Raw genomic sequence first — 22,760 nt, 5'->3', positions numbered from 1 at the left:
TTTTATGAAAATGGTTTATTTAGATAAAGCAGGGTTTTACATATGAGCTGGTTTATGCAATATATTTTATAGCTATTGTTTGAGGGCTATAGATTTCCTTTAAATGAGTTGTTCACCTTTAAATGAACTTTTAGTATGATTTAGACCTACATCTACTGAGACAATTTGCAGTTGGTCTTCATTTTTTTTCTTTGTTTGTGGTTTTCCAGTTATTTAGCACTTTGTCCAGAGACCAATAGTTTTTTGGCTTCAGGGGGTTCCGTGGCAAAAAAAGGACTGCAAATAATTGAAACGCTATAAAAATAATTAATAAAGACCATTTTAAAAAGTTGCTAGGAATAGTACATTCTATAACTTACTACAAGTTAAGGCAGAGGTGAACCACCCCTTTGTTGGAGTGATACTCTGTTCTCCAACATAGACTGAAGTGTCAAGGCATTTCTTATATATATATATTTATTATATATATATATTATATATATATATATTTATTATAAAAAAGACCAGCAACTCCGGGATTTCTTGTGAAAAATCAAAACATGTATTCAAAGTAGCATAAACAGCCGACGTAACGTTTCGGTCCCCATTGGGACCTTTCTCAGCCCTGAGAAAGGTCCCGATGGGGACCGAAACATTACGTCGGCTGTTTATGCTACTTTGAATACATGTTTTGATTTTTCACAAGAAATCCCGGAGTTGCTGGTCTTTTTTATACTATTGGAACCCTTTACCGAGCACCCGAGGTATGTTATGTAGCGGTGTGCCATCCTTTGTGTATGTATATATATATATATATAATACACACAAATAGGTGAAAGTAACATTTTCTGTTCCTGCTCAAGTGACAAATTGCACTTTTTTTATTGATGTAAATAAATCTGATTTGTTTTGTGCCATTGACTTGCAGGAACATCACTTACAGCGAGCAATCTCAGCACAACAAGTTTTCAGAGAGAAGAAAGAGAGCATGGTCATTCCGGTTCCTGAAGCCGAGAGCAATGTTCACTACTACAGTCGTCTGTACAAAGGGGAATTTAAACAGCCCAAGCAGTTCATTCACATCCAGCGTAAGATCCTCTTGTTGTTTCTTCCCTGAAAGCCTCGCTGTCCTTATACTTGTCTCTCTTCCAATGCACAAACAAGCTCGCATCTGTTACTCATAAATGGGCTAAGCCACCTGCCCCCTCAAGCGCCAAGCCTTGCCCATTGCCCTGGATCCGAACGGCTGAAAAGCTCCACTCTTTAGTACCCTCTTCATGTTGTTATGGGACTTCCTAGTTTTTGTTTTCTGGTCCTAAAGGGCTCTGGAAAATACAGAAATCTAGGATTTATAAATCCCAGCACTTTATCTCAAACCAAATGCCTCGGTGTCGTGTCATTTATTTTCATGTGTGACTGTGTCAAGCTTCCAACTATGGCTTGGATTCAGTTTGGTTTCCGTCCATACAATTTGAATCAGAGTGGTGTTTCATTGCTGGAGAATTCATCCCCAAGATTCTGTAGCAAAACCAACACTCTGATTCACTTAAGTTGGAAACACTTGACAGCACTTTTTCAATTAAAAACATGTTTTGGTGCATTTATTTCTTCCAATTTTGTATTAATATATTCTTATGAGGGAGGTTCCCTAGGGGACCTACACAAGCCATTTTTTTTTTTTACTTTGCCCACTACACATAATTATACAAATATCTGCAGACCTTTGTGCTCCAAAACGGAGCAGCACAATGCGCTTTGAATGGACCGTTGTCTACATTACACAGCGGGGATGGAGGGGTGTAAATGTTCCTCCTACCTGCCTTTTATCTTGTGTGTCATTCACAGTATGGAGTAACACTCCACAGGGTGTTCGGGCACCTACGCCCCCGAGGGTCATGAAAAACCCCTCATATGTTCTCATAGGCATTTTCTAGCTAACATTTAAGCACTGCCATCTAGTGGTCATAAGTAGATGATACTTTTGTTCAGGAGTCAGAAGGTTGTCTAAAAAAAAAAAAAAAAAAAAAAAAATGACTGCTGAAATCATATGTATAAATGCATACTGATGAACAAATGTGACACTTTTTAGCTTTTAATCTGGACTATGAGCAGCCAGATTATGATATGGACTCTGAAGACGAGACGTTGCTTAACCGACTGAACAGGAAAATGGAAATCAAGCCACTGCAATTTGAAATTATGATTGACAGGCTGGAAAAGGCAAGCTCAAATCAGGTACCATACGAGTTATTATTCATAATGCGTCCTGGGCTTGCTGTCCCGTCTCTAATTATGATAATGGGGGATTTGGATTCCAAGTTTTGTAGTGTGTGGGTTTTTTTTTTTTTAATGATTGTATGTTTGAAGGGCATCCAGAAAGTTGCAAAATTGCAAATTGTAGCAAAACGATAGCACAGTAAATTGGTGTAATTTAATCCTTTCATTATCGCTACCACTGGATGCACCCATCTGCTCTAAATGAGATAAAGATTTGTAGCTCATTTCCCCCTTTAAATCACCTGTAATGTGTTAGATTCTATTTTAAACTTAACTCACATAGCTGAGAATAAAGGCTTTCGGCAGTAACATTTGCATAGTCTTGTTATCTCTATTGCAGTATGGAAAGGTCACCAGATCTGGCCCAAAGGGTAGTAGTGCCAGGGGTACATTGCTGCCAAGCACGCTGATGCCCAAACCCCCTCTTGTTTGCATGTTTGTCCAAATATCTGCCCCCCGCAGCTGCCCTCTATGCACATGCTTTTGAAGCCTACTCTACTTCTGAAGGTCACTCAAGTTGCAGGGGTTTCATTGGTTGTGAGAATACCAATAAAATAGGCAGCTGTCTATTAATTACATCTTGTTGAGGTACAGGTCAATATGTTGCCAGGGTCAGAGAGACTAGCAACCAGGCTCATTGCAGAAGGGAGAGTTTTTTTTTTTTTTTAAACTAGTAGCAGCCAAACATATAACTCTGCAACATTGCTCTACAATACCAAGGGACATTGTGTGGAGGAAAGAAGGACCTATGTCAGGGACCAGATGAAGGATGGGGACCCGGATTGCCATTTAGGGCACAGTAACATAACCCACTTTTCAGCTGCATGGTGATTTTTTTTTCCTCACTATATTAATCATATATTTATTTGTGCATTTCCTTTTAGCTTGTTACTCTTCAGGAAGCTAAGCTGCTGCTAAATGAAGATGATTACCTTATCAAATCTGTATATGACTACTGGGTAAGAAAACGGAAGAACTGCAGGGGGCCCTCCCTCATTCCTCAAGTCAAGCAAGAAAAAAGAGATGGTTCTACAAATAATGACCCCTATGTTGCTTTTCGACGAAGAACAGAGAAAATGCAAACTCGAAAGGTAATGTTCTGAGGCTAGAGTGTCACTGTTTAGCTGACCATAACGATACACTTGTTTGGCGAGGCCACGTTAAGCTGGACTATATCAGGCTCATCCTATCGTTTGGCCCTTGGACTAAATTCGAAACAATTTGCACTAACGGAGAAAAGCACACGAGTGAATATGAGGCGTACTTGCGAGTTGTTCAGTTATTCTTTTCTCTTGAACAACATTTTTTTCCCCCTTCAATTAAAAACCCTTTTTTCATAATGGCATCTCGCCTTTCTTGGTAACAGTGTTTTGTATAAATGTAAATGACATGCAGCACGGTGACGCATTAGGCATTTCTCTGCTGAAATATTCCCACAGCGAAAGGTTATATGTGCCATAGGCTTAAAGCACTTCAGCTGAACTTTGCTAGTGCTATAGGACTGCTGTGCTTTCTCTGAGGCAGCTTCTTAACACAATTATGCTCCCTTGTCTTCCCCCACCCAATACTAATGATGGACAAAATATGTTTTACAATGAACTAAAAGGCAAGCTGTGTTGAATGATATTTAATTATCTCTATTTGCTTCCCTCTTGCAGAACCGAAAGAATGATGAAGCCTCTTATGAGAAAATGTTAAAGTTAAGAAGGGAGTTTAGCCGAGCCATAACCATTTTGGAAATGATCAAAAGGAGAGAAAAGACAAAGCGGGAGTTGTTGCACTTAACGTTGGAAGTGGTTGAGAAAAGGTAAAAGATGCACAGGAAACGTTGTTATGGTAACTCAGCTTGGCAACGAGCAAGAGATATCCACGGTTTCCCCTTCTGAAATATTTCATGTTGCTTTATTCACTCAAGGTATAATCTGGGTGACTTTGGAGGTGAAATACTAAATGAAATAAAGATTCCAAAGGTTGAGAAGGAGATCCATGCCATCCCACCATCTCTGCATAATGGAAACCATCACAAAGTACCAGAATGCAAAGTCAAGGTATGGTATTTGCTACTTGCAGGGATGTCTGTGTTTTTGCCCCTCAAAGCATATATTCTCCTGATGCTGTGCTTTGAGAGGCCACTATTTTTTAAAAAAATTGATCTGCTACCACTTTCCCCCATAATATTGCCAGCTGCAAACTACTTCATACTATGTTTTAGTTTCATACTTGACTATATGGTATTCTGCAGAAGCTGGAAATTACCTTTTAGTAGAAGTGCAGTTGTTTAGAAGGATATTAATATAAACTGCATTGAAATTTTATTGTAGTATACTCTCACTGGGACTGCCCTGTTACTCAAAATCAGGGGAAAATGCACTAACCTGTTAGATTCATTAGAACCATTTTTGCTTCTTTCATTCATTCTGCAACATGATCTTGACACTCCAGAAATAATGAGTGTTTTCCTCCTAGAACACCCACCACCCCTCCGTAAAAGACGAAGTCTTAGAAATCGTTCGCCTGAAAAAGAAGTATCCAAAGAAGCCAAAAGCAGAAACCCTTGTAACCCCTCAACCCCAAGCCACCTCAGAGCCATTGGCAGTAATAAACAAGAGTGATATCAAACAATATGACTTCCAAAGCTCCGATGATGACGAATTCCCACAGGTATGTTTTTACATAATTGTGCACTGTATTTTTTCCCCCCCGCTATAAAAAAGCCAACTCTCCATTCTTATTGGCTTTAGCTGGACTGTGACAGTCTTTCTATTACAGGTACCCTCTCCACTGTCAGAGCTTGAGGAAGAGAATGACCCCGATGGATCTTATGCTTTCAGAAGGAGAACTGGATGCCAGTATTATGCAGTAAGTGTAATGGAGTAAATTCTTTCCTATCCTCTTCCAGTCTTGCAACCTCAGTAAGTAGCACTGTTAAAAACGAGCTTCAGTACATTTTTTGGGGGTTTAGATTTCCTTTAAAGTATTCTTTCACTGTATATTTGGCTTTTAACATATATGTTTACTACTATTATCTAATTAGAGTTGACGCTCTCTTTTAAAACCCCACACACCAAAATATGGTAAAAACACGCAAGTGACTTTTGTTTGCTCACAATACAAAGAATAAAAACGAATCAAATAAATAAAAATATATTTTATTATTTTAATATATATGGAGCACATTTGGCATGTAGTATTTCTCCAGAGTTTCGGTTAATATTCAATATATCCGGATTCTTGCCCAGTATTACAATCTCCTTATACCGTGATCTATTTTGGACAGATAATCAGTGGTTTAGTGAGGGGATATGTACAAGTAGGTAGCCAATATAGTAAGGTGGAGAAATCCCAAGTGAACAAATATCACTAATATGTTAAAATCGTCCCAGCCGGGAACTTACTCAGTTGCTAGTGGGTAGCCTCTCTCTGTACCGCTCCATTCCGATGGCGTTTGATTTAGTTGTTACAATATATGTCTACCACCCCCACCCCTTCCAACACCTGACCATAAGTGGTCTTAGCTTGGCCACATATTAGTTAAGGTGCCCATACACTACTAGATAATAAACACTGCCTCTAGCTAATAAGAAATTTCAAACAGTAATGATTTTTTCCCCCCATACAGCCTCGTTTGGACCAAATGAATGATACTCCGGAAACCACAGACTTATCGGGATTAGCAAGGCATCGGTATAGGCATTGTCTCACAACCCTCACAGTCCCCAGGCGATGTATAGGATTTGCCAGGAAGCGATTAGGCAGAGGCGGAAGGTAATTATACCGTTTCCATATGCGTTCTTTATACAGTCTTTGTTTTTTTACCCATTTACAGAAGTGCCAGTATTTTAATTTTTTTCTTTCAACATGTTTTAGGGTAATAATGGACCGACTATCGACAGAACACGACTCCATTCTCAAGCAAATTGACCCTGAAATGTTATCTGGCTTTTCAAGCTCTTCCCACGTTGCACAGCCCCCCTCCTCACCTTCACGGACCAATGCTTCCGATAGACATTGTGAAAACAGACTTTCTCTTCCCGAGATCTTAAGCAATATTAAATCTTGTCGACTGCAGTGTTTTCAGCCAAGGCTACTACATACACAGGACAGCGATAGAGAAGAATGTACCTCAAGGCTAGGGCAAGCTGTGAACGTGAAAAGAGTCTCTGCCGCTTTATTAAACACCAGCAAGAACGGCATAACAGGTATAGCCACGTGTATATGCTTCATTTTCTATTTGAATGCGGGCTTTTTATTTTTCATATTAGATAAATATGCAGACAATCATTCCCGGTAGCGTAACCGCCTTTAGTAAACTGCTGCGCGCCTAGATAAGCTTCAGGCCAATCAGGTGCCTTGGTGTTCATTTTGGCTGCTTATCAGAACTCCAGTTCATTGTTGTGCCTTTTAACTTGTCTGCTGCTTATTACTGCAAAGCTCTTGGTAGTGCAGAAAGAGCACGTGTGCATTAAGGGTTAAATCAAGAAGGAAAGGATAATAGAAGCAGTCCAGAATAAAAAAGCAACATATGCCAAAAACAGATCTTCCAACCACTATCCCCATATACTAAAATGAATGAAGTGACTACTGAAGTGTTCTACTGCATTGGAAAGGGTTTGTTCGCCAAGAAGTTAACTTTTCGGTTGGTCATCATTTTTCTTTTTATATTTTTTTTTTCATTGTTTGCCGTCTACTTTTGCCTCTTTCCAATTTTCTAATGGGGGTCAATGACTCCAGGAGCTAAAAAACAATTGCTCTCTGAGGCTACAGTTTTTTCTTGTTACTGTAACTTTTTGTTGCTTAACACTCTATTCAGTCCCTTTCCTATACATATTCTATCATTAAAGGAACATTTCAGTGTAAAGATTAAACTGGGTAAAATAGACAGACTGCGCAAAATAAAAAATATTTGTAATATAGTTAGGCAAAAATGTAATCTATAAAGGCTGGAGTGAGCAGATGTCTGACATAATAGCCAGAACACTACTTCCTGCTTTCAGCTCTCTAACCTCTTATTCGGCAGCTTATCGGCCTGTGTAGGGACAGCAACGACTAATCTGCCCGACCCATATCTGGCCTGAAATTGGGCAGATATCTATCGGGCAGGTTAAAAGATTCAGTCGGATCGGGGCCGCATTGGCTCGTTGATGCGGTCCCTGAACTGACTGCGCCCTTAACAGTCGTTATAATTCAATTGTTTGGCCCCAGGGCGAATTAGCCTAAATTCCCCCGATATCGCCCGGCGAGTGGATTGTTACGTGTATGGCCACCTTAAGTCAGTGACTTTAGGGGGCGCCACATGGGACATAACTGTTCAGTTCGTTTGCGAGCACGCAGGTCAGATTTAAAAGCGAACTAACTGAACAGTTATGTCCCATGTGCCCCCCCCCCCCCCCTAAAGTCACTGATGTGTTCTGGCTATTATGTTATACAACTGCTCACTCCAGTCTTTATAGATTACATTATTGTCTAACTAACTATATTGAAAACATTTTTTATTTTGCACAGATTTTGCCCATTTTCATTTTCACACTGAACTGCTCCTTTAAAATCAATGCCTGGTTGCTCAGGTAATTTGGACCCTGGCAACCAGACAGCTGTTGAAATTCCAAACTAGAGAGCTACTACATAAAAAGCGAAATAATAAAAAAAAAAAAAAACTACGAATAATACAAAGAAAAAAAAAGTATGTGTGCAATGAGATGATGTGCCTGCCCCAGACACCTTACAGTTACACCAACGGATAATATTTTGGTTTTGAATAAAAAAATCCATATATATTATGATAGAGTTCCACAATTAGGACTGTAGCTTCCCCCTATAGGCTGTAAAACAATATAATTATTCCGTGGCACTGCTGCAGCTATCACCAACAGCAGATCTACCGGTGAGACTCCATATGGCTATTGATTACCCCTGCTGAGAGGTTTGCCGAGAACCCTTTACAAAGCCGCTCATGTGATGGGATTAGGGAAGGAATGTGTTGCAGTGGGTCTAAGCACCCTCTGTGTTTACAAACCATTCCTGGAAAGTGATGCTGTAGTAACATCTCTGCCGCCGATGCTTGCGAGCGCTATCATTGCACGTCCAGTATAATAAATCACAGGCAGCTGCTACAGAGCCCTGTATCCATTTTGCAAGTATGGATCCTGTTATGCTAACGTGTGCCCTCTTTTAAGGTTAGAAGATCACTTAATCAGATATTAAGACTGTCACAGGGGGGTTGGAATTTGCCATCTGTTCTTTCACTTTAAAATCATTGCTGCCTCCATATTCAGCTAGGACCACACAGATTGAGTTCAATATAAACCAAATGTTATCGGGCAGCTGCTCAGAAATCCATATAGCGAGAGGGAGATGCAGCTTTATAGCCGCTGTCTGGTCATCTCTGACTACTGACATGTCAGAACCGGTTCCCAGCTGCAGAACATTCCACAGCTCTCATCGGGGCAGCCATGACAAGGGCAAACATATTGGTCTACAGCTGCCATTGGCAGGTCCTGTTTATTTAACCACACAAAGCTTCCAACTCCACTGCTCTCCTGTGCCCAGGAAAGTAAATGGATTCTGATTGCATCCGTATGGCACAGAATGGCACACTGCCCCAGAGCCCTTTCTTTTGCTGTGTGTTTGTCTAATAAGAATATGGAGGGGCAAATGCATATTTATTTTCGTTTGATTGTCCTAGCTTCTGTGAAGGTGTTACTGACTCAGTGTAGTTTCAGTCTTCACTAAGCCTCCATTGTATTTCACTAGCCTCTTTATTGTGGTGTTATCCCCACCAGGGGGCTAGTAGGATTAAACATAGAATAGCATTAGTAGGGATTTAATCCTAAATTTGCTTAAAGCCTGCACTGAAAGATGCCATAAAGCTATGAATATATTTGTATAGCCTTGTACTTAGTACGGTTCAGCAGGAACAACCCCCTAGATTATCTTCTAGCTTGTGTTTTAAGTATATATATTTTGTTTTTGTTGTTGTTGTAGTGACAGGAGGCATCACAGAGGAACAGTTCCAGACACACCAACAGCAGCTGGTTCAGATGCAAAGGCAACAGCTGGCGCAGCTCCAGCAAAAACAGCAGTCGCAGCAATCCTTGCAGCAGAGCCATCCGAAAGCACAGGTACATTGTCCCTAGCACACTGCAAAATGCAGCAAACTGCAGCCGTTCTGCTCGCCAACATTGCCCCGGTGCCCAATCTGCCTCTTGGCTTTGGATCTCCATAGCGGAGTTCCAAAAATAAAGTGTCATCAGTACATTTTGCTTATTGATTATTGAGCAGAAGTGGATGTTGTCGTATTGTAGCTGCAACATGTCTGTAATGGGAAGATTTCGCTATGGAACCCCTGTTCTGTAATTAGTGTGACACTACCCCTTAGAGAGAGTCAGCAAACATATGTTTTACTATATCGGTGTTACCTGGTTTATTTTGTCTCCTGGATTCATTCTTCCTTTTTTTTCATCCCCTGATCGTGTCTAGGGCTCGGCCAAATCCGACTGCATGTCCAAGACGCTTGACTCAGCAAGTGCCCTTTTTGCTGCATCTGCTGTGGTCAATTCTCCAACTCCAGGCCGCAGTGAAGTGAACAAGGATCAAAATGCCGGTCATAGCAACCTGAATGGCGTTGTACAACCTTCAGGTACGAACGAAGTGGAATAAAAGAAACATCTCTTCATAAGATTAATCAAATAAAGGCATGCCAAATATAACAGAGTTCATTTAAATGCTTTTGCAATCAGGATGTATCCATTGCTTGACACTAGGTGTGATGGGAGAGATTTGGCTTTATGGGCGGATGTGATACTAGGGAATATGGTGGCGAGAATGCAAATTGGACATTTTACCCTGAGTTGTTATGGGCGGCTAAAGAAAATGGGGAAGATAATGTGCTTAGGGTGGTGCATTCTGGGAAATGGGAAGCTGCAATTGGGAAGGAAATGGTTTTGTAAACCTGCAGACAGGATGTGATCCTACAAGGGATTCGTATGGCTCCCAGCCTGCTTAAGAGCTCAATAGACTCCCTGATCTTGTTTTAAAATAATATTGTCCTTGGGTATGTCAAATAATCTGCCCACTGCATGGCTAAAGCACTATTTATTATTTACCATGGGTCGTTACAGGCTGCTAATGGGAATGAGAAGGTTAAGGTGAAAGGGAAGCATATAGAAAGAGGTGAATTCTGGGGAAAGATGAGAAGAAACAACAGTCGGGGAAATGTCACACAATGTCCTTAAATCACCAGGTTTACAAGATATATATATTTTATCTGCTGTGCAACTGGTAAGGGTTAACTTGGATCAGGGTAAGAGCAGCCTTCAGCTTGGCAGATATATATGTGGCTCCTTTTGAGACCCAGCCCATACACACTGCTTGCTGTTACAGATGCGAGTATTGGGTCTAAGACATGTTCCAGCGATTCCTTTATATTTTATTTTGGTTGAACATATGGGTTTTCTTTGTATTTTCCAGGCACTGCTAAAACGCTGTACTCCACAAATATGGCTTTATCGTCCAGCCCAGGGATTTCCACCGTTCAGCTTGTAAGGACAGTTGGCCATCCTACCACTAACCACTTAATTCCAACATTGTGCACAAGCAACCCTCAGACCCTCACTATGGGTAACTCTTGCCTAGCTAACACAGTCCACCTCAACAATGTCAGTGTTGTCTCCCCTGTCAATGTGCATATCAATACAAGGACTTCTGCACCATCGCCAACAGCCTTAAAACTTGCCACAGTTGCTGCCAGCATGGACAGAGTGCCAAAGGTTACTCCTAGCAGTGCCATCAGCAGTATAGCAAGGTATGTATACCAGTAGGCTTTCTCCTCACTCCCTATAACCAGTATGCATGTCTTCTGTGGGAGAGTCAGCTGACTGAAGACCTTACGCTTCTGCCTGCCAATACGCCTGCTTCCTTGGCTAAAATGCATTGCTGGGCAAGCGGTTTTCCAGCAGCACAACATAGGTGCTATGTAGTTAGCAGGCTGCCACTTTGCTTGCCAATGTCCTAGTACCTGAGTTGGTGGCAGGCAAAAGGTTAAAGGAAGTCAACCCAGAATACAATTTTTTGCCTAATAAAAAATTTAAATTCTAAGCAACTTTGCAATATACATTCATTACAAATTTGTAATGGATTTTTAGTTATTTGTAAATAAAATTGCTATTAAAAGCATTTTCTGTTCTCTGCTCTGGTGGCTCTGGCATTTCAAACAATGCAACACAAGGCAGCAGGCTGACAGACCTGTCTTGCTGGAGGAGACTGACCTTTGCAACATTGTTTAAAAAGAAACAACCAGGATTCCAGCAAATGCTGTTTTCGATAGCAATTACATTCACAAATAACTTTAAAAGCAATGAAAATTTTTAATAATTTCATATTGGAAAGTTGCTTAGAATTATGTTTTCTTTTATTAGGAAAAATATTATTTTTGGGGTTGACATGTCCTGTAAACGATGTTTACTGGGAAAATTAGTTTTTAATTTGCGCTCGTTTCTATTCACTAATTGCCAGGCAGTCCCTAGCTGTGAGCAAGCAAATGCCTCTTGTGCCTTTGGGGTTTAGGCATGTCACAGTGCTATGGAGTCACTCTTTCTTCCACATATTTTACATTGAGGCTAATGCCACATGGAGCTGGTTCTCGCCTTGTGGATAAACATAGACAAGAATCAGCCCCTGCCCTGCCATAAGCCTTTCCTGTGCCTTCACCTGGAGCCATTGTGTCAGCCCAGGTATAGATGCACAGAGTGGATTTTGCCACTGTAATGTGTACTTACTGTATCATTGCCAAAATCTGCTCTGTGTGCCTGCACTTGGGCCGGAGCAATGGTTTCTGGTGCAGGCACAAGGAAAGGCTGATGCCAGCATAATGCAGTCTGCGAATCAAGCCCAACTGGCATTAGCCATATTGTTTGCCCTCTGCCATATACGGCTTGGTTGCCACTAAGGGTTAAGACACACAGAGCTACTAGTTGCAGCTACTTGTCACGGCTACTAAAATAGTCAATGCTGATCATTTACTGATAATCGTCTGTGTGTTTTAGCAGAGGCAATTCTCAGTATTGTCTATAGCTGGCCATACACGTGGCGATCTCACGATGTTTCGTACGACCGTCGGTCGCACGAAACATCGTCAGATCCGCCACACACCATTCAGGGCTGAATCGGCAGGTAAGGAGGTAGAAACAATAGGATTTCTACCTCCTTCTGCCGATTCAGCTCTGAAGGGAGAATTTTGGTCAGGCGCCTTCTATGGCGCCCGATCAAAATTTTCTAACTTGGCCGATCGGCGAGCCGACCGATTTCAGCAGCTTCCTGCGATATCGGTCGGCTCGCTGACATGCCATACACGCACCGATTATCGTACGAAACGAGGTTTCGTACGATAATATCGGTGCGTGTATGGCCACCTTAAGGCAGGAGATTTTCTTGGACTTAGTAGCCGTGACAAGTAGCTGCTACTAGTAGCTCTGTGTGTCTTCACCCTAAGGGAAAGTCTACACAGGCACAAAATCACTTCTTATGGTTCAATTGGGGCTGTTCCTGAAATGTTTTTTTTGGATTACAGGCTGATTCATAGATGTGTTGTTTGTCACGGTATTGATCTTGTGTTTCCCTCTCTTCCCTTAGAGAAAACCATGAACCAGAAAGATTGGGTTTAAACGGAATCGCCGACACCACAGTGGCTATGGAAGTGACATAACTCTCAGCCCACAGACTTTGCCTGACCCTTCCAGGCGTTTGTTTTCCAACAAAATGCAAATTATATCTAACGCTCTGCGGATCACAGTGCGCTAATATGGACCTAAACGGACTGTCCGCGTCATCGGCCCGTTCCTCCGATCACGCCCGTGTACATTTTGTAAAAAAAAAAATTAAAAAAAAAAAATCACTACCTTGTAAAATAGTTTATTTGTATCATCAATATTATTTCTGTTACTTGAATAGTAGATATTCATCATCATCATCATCATGCTTTTGCACTTGAATTTGCAACTGAATGGATATAAAACAAACAAACAAAAAAAGACAAAAACATAACAAAAAAATAAATAAGAAATCTTTCCCGGGATCATGAGCATGAAGTGGGGATCCCGTATCACTTGTTTTAACTATTTATTTTGCCATGTTTACATTTTGTATCTTGTACAAATAAATCCGACTTTGTGTCTACAGAAAGCGCGCGAGGAAAAAAAAAAAACAGATTCGTAGCTAGGAAAAAAAAATGAAATTCTTGTAATTCTTTTTCTAAAGGAAATTGTAAAGTTTTCACTCGGTTCATTTGGTTTCACAATTTGACTTATTACGAACCTTTTTTGGTAAATAATTTAGCGGCATTTCACTGTCAGAATATGAAGTTCGAGGCAAAAATAGTATTTTCTATTACTGTGCTGGGGAGGGGGGGGGAAGGGATGGATCGATAATTAAAAAGAAAAAAAAAAATGACATACCGACTCACTTTTCCATATATTTTGAATGTATATTTCTATTTATAAGACCAGTTTATATTAGTCTACGGGGGGGGAGGGGAAAGGATGCATCTGGCGCAGACCGTGCAGACACACACAGTGATTTTTTTCAGACATTTTACATTTTATCAGAAAAAAAAATTGCATATTTTATCCAACACCCAAAGTACAGAGTATTTTACCAGTTACGTATTGCATTCTATACCATTGCAATAATTATTGGATGTCTAATATCGAGCCATCCCTGGAGGGGGGCGGGGTTGTGGGGGGGCGGGGCAGTTGCTATGGTTGTCTTACCAATTTGGATCTTTTTTTCCTGTAGCTGCAAGGCAAGTAACGGGTCTGAAATAGTCTGACTAATCGTTGGACACTTTAGTAGCGTTGGTAACGTTTTTTTGTTTTGTTTTTGTTTATTTTTGTTTTGTTCTGTTTTTTTTTTTTTTTTTTTTACTTTTTTTTTTGTATTTTTTATACTGTTCCTGTAAATTAGATATGTGTAGTGCCGTTTCTCCGAATGTTCGTTAATGCACTAGTCCAGACAACTTTCCCTGTTACTTGTTCTTGATAAGTGAAAAACCGCAGGGAAATAAAATACATATCAAAAACACTGAATCCTGGCGCCCATGTCTTCTTTGTCTCTGTGGCTGGAACAAAGCTGACCCCTCCCCTCGGGCACAGTCATTGGGTGAAGATCATTGCATATGGAACCGCTCGGCATGAAACATTACCCTTGGCACTGTGGGTGCATAAAGCCAAGGTACTGGCCCATATCTGGGGTATATTGCATATAGAAAAACAATGGTGCAATGGCAACTCTGGCCACTAGAGGTGCAACTTTCCTCATTAGGCAGATTGTACATGAGCACTAGTATATTTTGGGCAGGGGGGGCAGCCTGTATACCATAGGCTTTAGTTTCAGCTTAGCCTTTGCCATAAGGGATGGCTATAGGAGAAGGAATTCTGGGTAACCATTGACTTCACTATGTTATGGAATTAAATCCTCTCTCTGCTCCCGGGTTGGCAAATGTTCTGATAGAGCCCAGAACAATTGTGCCTGATCCATTCCCTTAAATATGTGTGAGGGCTGGCCTTGCCTATTGCTTCCCATTGGCTGCATGGATTGGAAAACAGAGGCGTCTTTCTTCTTTTTGGCACAAACCCCGCTCTCTGGTTTTTGTATTGAGGATAATTACTCATATCTGGGAAATGAGGACAGCACAGTACTATTATATAGAGCAACGAGGGGCCCTCGCTATTGTGTTTGGCTTCCAGAGACCCTACATACAGTCACTATGGTCGGCCCATTCTTTAGATACATAAATATGGGTTAGTCTCGCCCCCCTACCTTATTTATATTGGTCCGTTTGGGATCCTAGTGTAGGCCCTGCTGGTGTCCCTGTATTGCGGTAATGGGAGTGAGAGTGGGGAATGCTGGGAGCTTGCTCAGGCCATACGTACCTGTACATATGGACAGACTCACTGCACATACAGGTATTGATGGTAACAGTCACATTCAGTTGCAGACTCCTGCTGTGTAATGTTTCTGGGGAACAACCCCCTTCCTGCCCGAAGGTACCCCCACATACAAGTACGTGCTATGTAATAAGTTATATAGGCAGAGCTCCTCTACAATCCCCCCCCCCCCTCAGCCTCTTGTAACCTCCCATCCTCTACTCACTGTTTCTTCCCCCATACTGATTTATTTTCTGTTTTATCTCCTCCCTTCTCTCCATGTTATCTGTTGTTCTGTCCATCTTACCCTTTATATTCTGCCCCCCATGGCTCTTCCTCTCTTTATTCCCCCCATTCCCATTATATCCTTCATGGTCTGTTTCTCCTTCCCACTTATATACCCCCCCACCTTCTTTATTTCCACTCAGCCCCAATGCCTTGTTCTTTCCTTTTACCCCTATCTCCAGTCCCATCCCAAATTTATTGCCCAATCCTAACCCATTCCTACCCCCTCGCTGCTAACTAGATTGCTGGTCTGAAAACGCACAATGGTTCCACTTATTTGCGGGGTGGTGAAAATATTATCATTAGAAATGTGGGGGAGCAAGAAGCAGGGCACCTGTTGGCCAGGCCTGTTATAAAGCATTATGTACCCCTTAAATTATGTGACGCCCCTTAGAGATTTCAAATCCAGCCCTTAGCAACCCCCAATAATATGGAGCTGTGTGTTTTATATGGGGTTATACCAGATCCTGAGCTTCTAAAGCTGCTGAGGCTGATGGGAAAGGTAGGCAGGAACCCCTAGTAACTACATACCCCAATGTGTAATCAAAAACATTGGAGCCATTGTCCTGAGCATAGAGACCACAGCTGATAACAAATTGCACCAATTACTCCATTATTACAATGCTTGTAACTTGAACTTGAAACAGACCATATTAACAATTAGTGCCACAGTCAAGCTCTGGATTATTACAGAGACCACCATACAAATATTAAGTCCCACCAGAACCCAAATTAATCTTTAACATCCGCCTCTTCCAACTTCTTTATTTTTATTAAAGGCCGGTGTTCTGCCACCATCCCATGCCCAAAAGGTGTCAAATTTAACCCCCAATGGGTCAGGGAGTGAGGTCCCAAGAGACATTAATGGAAGGTTGTTTAGAGGATGCTTCCCAATCACAAATTCAGGCACCTATGGAGCAACAACCTAGGCTTGTGCTTTGGATTGGTGGGCCTTGTATCATAGAATGAGCCTATAGCTTGCTTTAGACTGATACTGTTTGGAACTGCAGTGTTTCTCTTTCCCTTCCTGCACTGCTGCTTCTGACTTTCAAACAATGTGACAGAAGCCAACTAACCACCTCCAGCCAAGGCTCCACTTCGTCAGAAGCTCCAGGACAGAGAAAAGAAAAAGCACCGATGCTGCTTTCAGTAGTAATGAGACAAAAACAATTCTCTCGTTATGCAAACTTCCCCTTTAAGACCTTTCCCTGAATTAAATAAAAGAATTGTATTTCAAATAATTCACATTCAGGTGCAACAAACTCATGAGCCTCCTATTGTGTTATACAGTCAGAAGTGGGAATGGCCTAGCAGTTAAATGGAGAGTTATGTGACATAACTGGGGCATCTGAAAGCTCTCTAGGTTTCCCCACATTCGGCACAGACAGAGACCTGGAATCAGTATTCCCTGGTGCTATGTACAGTTGATCAGGAACATAGAACAAGAATAGAATGTAAATATAGTAATTTCTACACAGTCCCTTCTGTATGAATATAAGCTGCTGGGGGAATGGGCATGGAATCATCTGTCGTTTTCCTGCCTATAATAACCTTTGCTTACATTCAAGGCAATTTCCCATGTAGATCAGTGATTCATATAGCAGCTCTGTATTAACTCCCGCAGGGCCAAGCAAGTGCTATAACCTTACCCCTAGCAATGGTGTAGTTACCGGCAACTGCCCACAATATCACAGTCCTGCTGAAACCCCAATTGCTCTGGATGCTGCTTATTTCAAGTCATACTGAAGCCATAATACAAGAGGCAGGAATGATCTAGCAGGAGCAGCCTGTAATCACAGGGCCCCATTCTACTTAGTCATTAAGGCCCCACCCTCCAGGGGACCTGGGTTATTGCCCTGGGAAGTGGGCCCTGCCAAATAAGTTGAAAGGGACCCCAAGGAAATACAAATAGGCAACTAAACTGTAGGTCTGGCCATGTCTTCAATCAGCCCATCAATGTGCCCAAACCCCACCCATGATCTGCCCCAAATCCTCATACTCCTCCATAAGCCCTGCCCTCCCTGAAATTGGATCTTTGTATCGCTCAGGGCTCCCCCTGTACCCCCAGATGGCAGCCCTAAACATTATATCATTTTATAAGCTATTTAAATAGTAATAGGGATTGTATTCAGCAGGAACATCCCACTAAGATTTCTCTACGCTTCTATTGAGAGTACCAGCTCTCCTTGCTCATAGCCTGTGTACTGAGAGCATAAGCATTAGCAGAGTTATACCCTTGTATTAAACCTAGTTAAGCAGGAACAGCCCATGTATCTCATAGCTTGTACAGAGGGGCTACCATACTCAATTCCCATTCATTTCCCATGTGCCCTTGATTGGAGGGCATTGGTGCCATAAGAATACAGTTAATTAGGGCTAAAGATATATTGGACCAGCCAGACAAATTACATGACCCCAGTGTGTGTGAATGTGATAGGGACGTTTAATTGTAAGCTCCGCTGGAGCAGGGACTGATGGGAATGATGTATAATCTCATTAAAGCCCTCTTGTATATAAACATAGGGTAGCAGAATGTGTGAGCAGTGACCATAAATATACATAGGACAGATATATGGATATAGGGATATATATATATATATATATATATATAACACAGGCAAATCTGTGCCAAGTGGAATGCTGTGGGCTCAGTATGGATCCCAGGGCTGCAGCAGCTCTATAGAAATGTCTCCATCCCTCTCTCCCCACTCACCTTACCCCGGCAAATGCATTCGCTGTGTGCAAAGACTACAATTCCCATGAAGCCTTGCGGCCGTAGAAGTGCGCCTGCGCCGGGAGGCTGATGCAGTACAAAGCTGCTGGTGCTGATGCGGGATGGCTGGGCTCTGATTGATGCCGATCGGATGGTACATGGGGCTGGGGATGAGGTTGCCAGGGGCAGGGAGATGAGCTGCTGATTGTGCCCCGGTTCTGGGTTGATGATTTCCCGTTAGACTGGGGGTGGGGGGATCCGGTTCGTATTTGAGCCCCTGGAAGGAATCGCTATGGCAGATCCAGCCGAGTGCAGCATTAAAGTCATGTGCCGGTTCCGGCCACTCAACAAAGCGGAGATCCAGAGGGGAGATAAATTCATCCCGGTCTTCAAGGGAGAGGATACCGTCGTGGTCGGGGTGAGTGGGCTGCCGACCCCGGGGTCGGTGCTTTGTTGGCTTTCATTATGTAATGTGGGGGAGATACTACCTGAAAGTGGGGGTTCCCTTGCTACCAGCAAGATGAGGGTTCCCTGTCTGTCAATAAAGTGGGGTATTCTACCAGCAATATGGGGGGTCCATGTCTGTCAATAAAGAGGGGTATTCTACCAGCAATATGGGGGTCCCTGTCTAGCAGCAATGTGGGGGGGGGGGGATATTACCTGTCTGTCAGTAAAGTGGGGTATACTATCAGCAATGTGGGGGGGTCCTTGTGTGTCTAAGTGGCATCCCCTGGTCTCTGCAATGAGGGGGCCCTTCCATTCAGTACAGTGGGTGGTTCCCTGTCTCTCCTGTGCATCAGCCGTACAATGACCGGGTTGGGTCTATGGGGTTATCAGTGTGGGATTCCTGTGCCTCATAGGTGATTTACTAGGCCAAACCAGTCCATTTGCAGTGACCCCTTCCTGGGCTAATTGTGGGGCAATCCCTGTACATCGGCTGCTAGTCAGCGTGGAGGTTCCCCTGTGCATCTTATGTGACCCATTAGGGTGTGATTCCTGTGCATCTCTATCTGTTTAGCTGGGAGGAAATCCCTGTGCATCAGCACAAACATCAAATGATGATCCCTGGGCATCAGCTGTAACTATGGGATTCCTGTGCATCGTGCATAGCCTGGGCTCCCTGCCTCCCTTAGCTGTGTTTAATTAGCAAGAAGATTATATATATATATGTATATACCAGCCTGTGCCCCAGAGGCAGACACATCTGCACCCCACGTGGGTCTGAATGGCCCTGTGATGTCGTTCTGGTGACTCCAATAGGGCAAGAGGCAAAGGGTGAGATCCAAGGGGCCCGGCTGTGGAGCCCAGAACTGTATTTATTCAGTGTATTCCTTAGACTGTGCTGTTAACTCTCTGGATGCCAGTGGCCCTCATGATGCACTTATGATGGGAGCACATTAACTCCTAGTCCCTAGTGCATAGAGACGTGGCCCTCTGGCTGCTGTTGTTGTTGAACCATAACATCTCTACTGCAGAATTTTGGGAGATGTAGTTCAATGCCAGCTGGACTGGACAGCCGTCCCTGCGTTAATGCTTTGCCCTCCTGCTGTGCCTCCATTCATTGTGCAAAGACTTTGGCTGGCTGGGCACAGATGGCAGCCCAGGGTAGGGGGCACTGACTGGTGGATTACAACTGGTTACTTTGTTATTTAATCCTGCCAGTCAGAAACCATTCAATCACCAGCCCCGGGCACCGTCTGTCCCCCCCCCCCACCCCCCCCCACTGCAGATCAGCAGCCCTGGTTCCCTGGCAGCCTCCCCAGCATTGAGCCCATGACGTCACCATTGGGACATGCGCAGCCTCCCTTCTGCAGAGAATCAGCTGATTGACGTCCCACCCCCCCATCCCTGTCCTTTCCCTTGGAGACAAGGGGGGTTTCTTGTAGGACAAGAGCTGGCTGAGGTGGGGGAATGTAAATAAGGGCCTTACCGGTCTGACTGAGGATGCAATGCAGGAGTAGCTGCAGAACCTCTTGCGACGCAGAGCCCAGTTACACAGAGCAGGTTCAGGAAAGATCTGGTTATAGATACAAAATAAAGCTGCCATATTGCTTCCACCTCAATAAGGGCCTTCTGTGTCCTGAATCCTTGACTTGCCCTTGCTTTTCAGTTACCTGTAAAGGATCAATTCACAGTATTACTGTACGGGTTTTAGTTGGGAAATTGCTTCCATGGTACCAAGTAGGGATGCACCCAATCTATTATGTTTGGGTTCAGCCGAACCCCAAATCCTTTTTGAAAGATTCAGCTGAATATCAAACTGAATCCTAATTTTTACTTTTGTGTTCTTGTTACCAAAAGTCAAGGATTGGGTTTTTGGTTAGGCCAGACACTTCAATTCGGCCAAATCCGAATCCTGCTGAAAAGGGCAGAATATTTGCCAAATACCGAACTGAATCCTGGATTGGGTGCGTCCCTAGTACCAAGTCAGAACCAGACCAGCCCAGTGGGACACATGATCGTATTGTGAGTTTGCTGCCCACAGATGATGATTGGCCGTGCTTACGTTATCCTTTGGGCTGCTGAACAGTGATTTGTGTCATTTCCTGACAGACAAGTTGATGAGAGATTGGTAGTGAATTTATTGGTCAACAGAGCTGACTATCTAGATGCACGTGGGGAGAGCTTAACAGCTTAACTGGCAGAAGGAGGGGGGGGTCAAATTTGTTTAACTCCCCCTAGTGTTCACTCCTGCCCCAGGCTAGTGTGCCTTTTCTACTCCATCTCGGTGTAGAGATTAGTAGGAGGGGAGGGTTTCATTACTGGACAAATGGCCCCTTAACCGTTCTGTAGGACTGTTGAAGGAAATTAGGATTGGGGTGTGTGTTGTACAGTTTAGCCACCCCTAAATAGTGGCAGGTCAAATGGAAATGGGGTCTTAGACCCTTCTTGGTCAGACAGTGGCCCAGGCTTGGCCAGTGGGGTTATATACCAATTTTTGAACAGTTGAGGGGCATTAGGCAAAATCCTTGACAAATATTCTTTTCTTTTGTGGGGTGATTTCTCAATGACAAACTTGACAAACAATGACAAAGCTGCTCGTTAGGAACCGTGAGATTTAATTGTACAGGTGAGCATATTGCTGCGCAGTGTTTATCCCAGATGCAGCACGCTGTGATTCTGTGGTTATGGCTTCCTTCTGAATAGCCATTAAGTGTTGGCCACAGCTCAGCGCTGGGTTTGCAATTCACCTTAATTTGTGCAATCTTTGCATTAGCACAGAGCTGTTTTTATATGGGGGTTCAGGTAAGGATGACATACATGAGCAGTAAGGGGCACAATCTGCACCTGTTAGTGGTGTTGCACTTGCACCCGGGGTATGTGTAAATGACCCCCACTGTATATAACCTGTGCATCCATCAGGACGCCTCCTGGAAATTGCTGATCCCAACATGGGGGACTTAGTAAAGAATTAGGGTTTGGGGGAATCAGGGTTGTGTGTTGGTATAACTCATTAGAAAGGTGGGAAGGTATAGTATATAGAGAGGGTTAACCTGCACTGTGTTATTTATTTCTTATCAGCAGTGGATGAAATTGCTCTGCTGAGCGGAGCCGGCGCCATGCAGCACAGGGAAATATCCAGCCAATTATAGAGACAAGAGCCTCGACCACAAGCGTTAATGAGATAAAGAAAGTTGCCAGCTTGCTGGAAAGCTCCGTGATATAATGTTCCGCTAGTGACCGGTAGAGATTTCTCCTTAAAACAGTTGCTTGGCAATTTTAGTAGAACTAGGGACAAAAAAAAAAATGCTTGTAAAGGGTAACTTAATATGAACTTTTCTGAAGTCGCGGCAGACACCATTGGTTTGGCTATCCAGGTCCTCCCCAGCTTTGGAATATAATATACAGGTATTGGATCCCTTATCCGGAAACCCGTTATCCAGAAAGCTCCGAATTAGGGAAAGCCTGTCTCCCATAGACTCCATTTTAATCAAATAATTTAGAATTTTAAAACTGATTTCCTTTTTCTCTGTAATAATAAAACCTTACCTGTACATGATCCCAACTAAGATATAATTACCCCTTATTGGGGGCAGAACAGCCCTATTGGGTTTATTTAATGGTTAAATGATTCCCTTTTCTCTGTAATAATAAAACAGTACCTTGTACTTGATCCCAACTAAGATATAATTACCCCTTATTGGGGGCAGAACAGCCCTATTGGGTTTATTTCATGGTTAAATGATTCCCTTTTCTCTGTAATAATAAAACAGTACCTGTACATGATCCCAACTAAGATATAATTACCCCTTATTGGGGGCAGAACAGCCCTATTGGGTTTATTTAATGGTTAAATGATTCCCTTTTCTCTGTAATAATAAAACAGTACCTGTACATGATCCCAACTAAGATATAATTACCCCTTATTGGGGGCAGAACAGCCCTATTGGGTTTATTTCATGGTTAAATGATTCCCTTTTCTCTGTAATAATAAAACAGTACCTGTACTTGATCCCAACTAAGATATAATTACCCCTTATTGGGGGCAGAACCGCCCTATTGGGTTTATTTAATGGTTAAATGATTCCCTTTTCTCTGTAATAATAAAACAGTACCTGTACTTGATCCCAACTAAGATATAATTACCC

At 42.7% G+C, this 22,760-nt stretch overlaps 2 protein-coding genes across 2 annotated transcripts in view; both read left to right on the top strand.

The window, feature by feature from the left end:
- Positions 1-13,144, top strand: part of epc2 (enhancer of polycomb homolog 2) — a 39,098-nt gene extending 25,954 nt beyond the window's left edge. Inside the window, 13 exon segments of the mRNA NM_001005683.1 lie at positions 908-1,067; positions 2,069-2,214; positions 3,141-3,347; positions 3,915-4,063; positions 4,172-4,304; positions 4,723-4,917; positions 5,026-5,115; positions 5,876-6,021; positions 6,124-6,455; positions 9,238-9,374; positions 9,733-9,892; positions 10,723-11,056; positions 12,883-13,144. Coding sequence (NP_001005683.1) covers positions 908-1,067; positions 2,069-2,214; positions 3,141-3,347; positions 3,915-4,063; positions 4,172-4,304; positions 4,723-4,917; positions 5,026-5,115; positions 5,876-6,021; positions 6,124-6,455; positions 9,238-9,374; positions 9,733-9,892; positions 10,723-11,056; positions 12,883-12,955 — 2,262 coding nt within the window. The 3' untranslated portion in view covers positions 12,956-13,144.
- A 5,112-nt stretch (positions 13,145-18,256) lies between these two features.
- kif5c (kinesin family member 5C) overlaps positions 18,257-22,760 on the top strand; it is a 47,019-nt gene continuing 42,515 nt past the window's right edge. Inside the window, exon 1 of the mRNA XM_002935291.5 lies at positions 18,257-18,589. Within this exon, the coding sequence (XP_002935337.3) occupies positions 18,464-18,589 (126 nt within the window). The 5' untranslated portion in view covers positions 18,257-18,463. The remainder of the gene's footprint in view (positions 18,590-22,760) is intronic.

Source organism: Xenopus tropicalis, chromosome 9 (assembly GCF_000004195.4).
Source record: "Xenopus tropicalis strain Nigerian chromosome 9, UCB_Xtro_10.0, whole genome shotgun sequence".
In the NCBI taxonomy this organism is placed as follows: Eukaryota; Metazoa; Chordata; class Amphibia; order Anura; family Pipidae; genus Xenopus; species Xenopus tropicalis.
The sequence above is the reverse complement of the archived record's forward strand: the minus strand, read 5'-3'. Positions and strand labels throughout refer to the sequence as shown.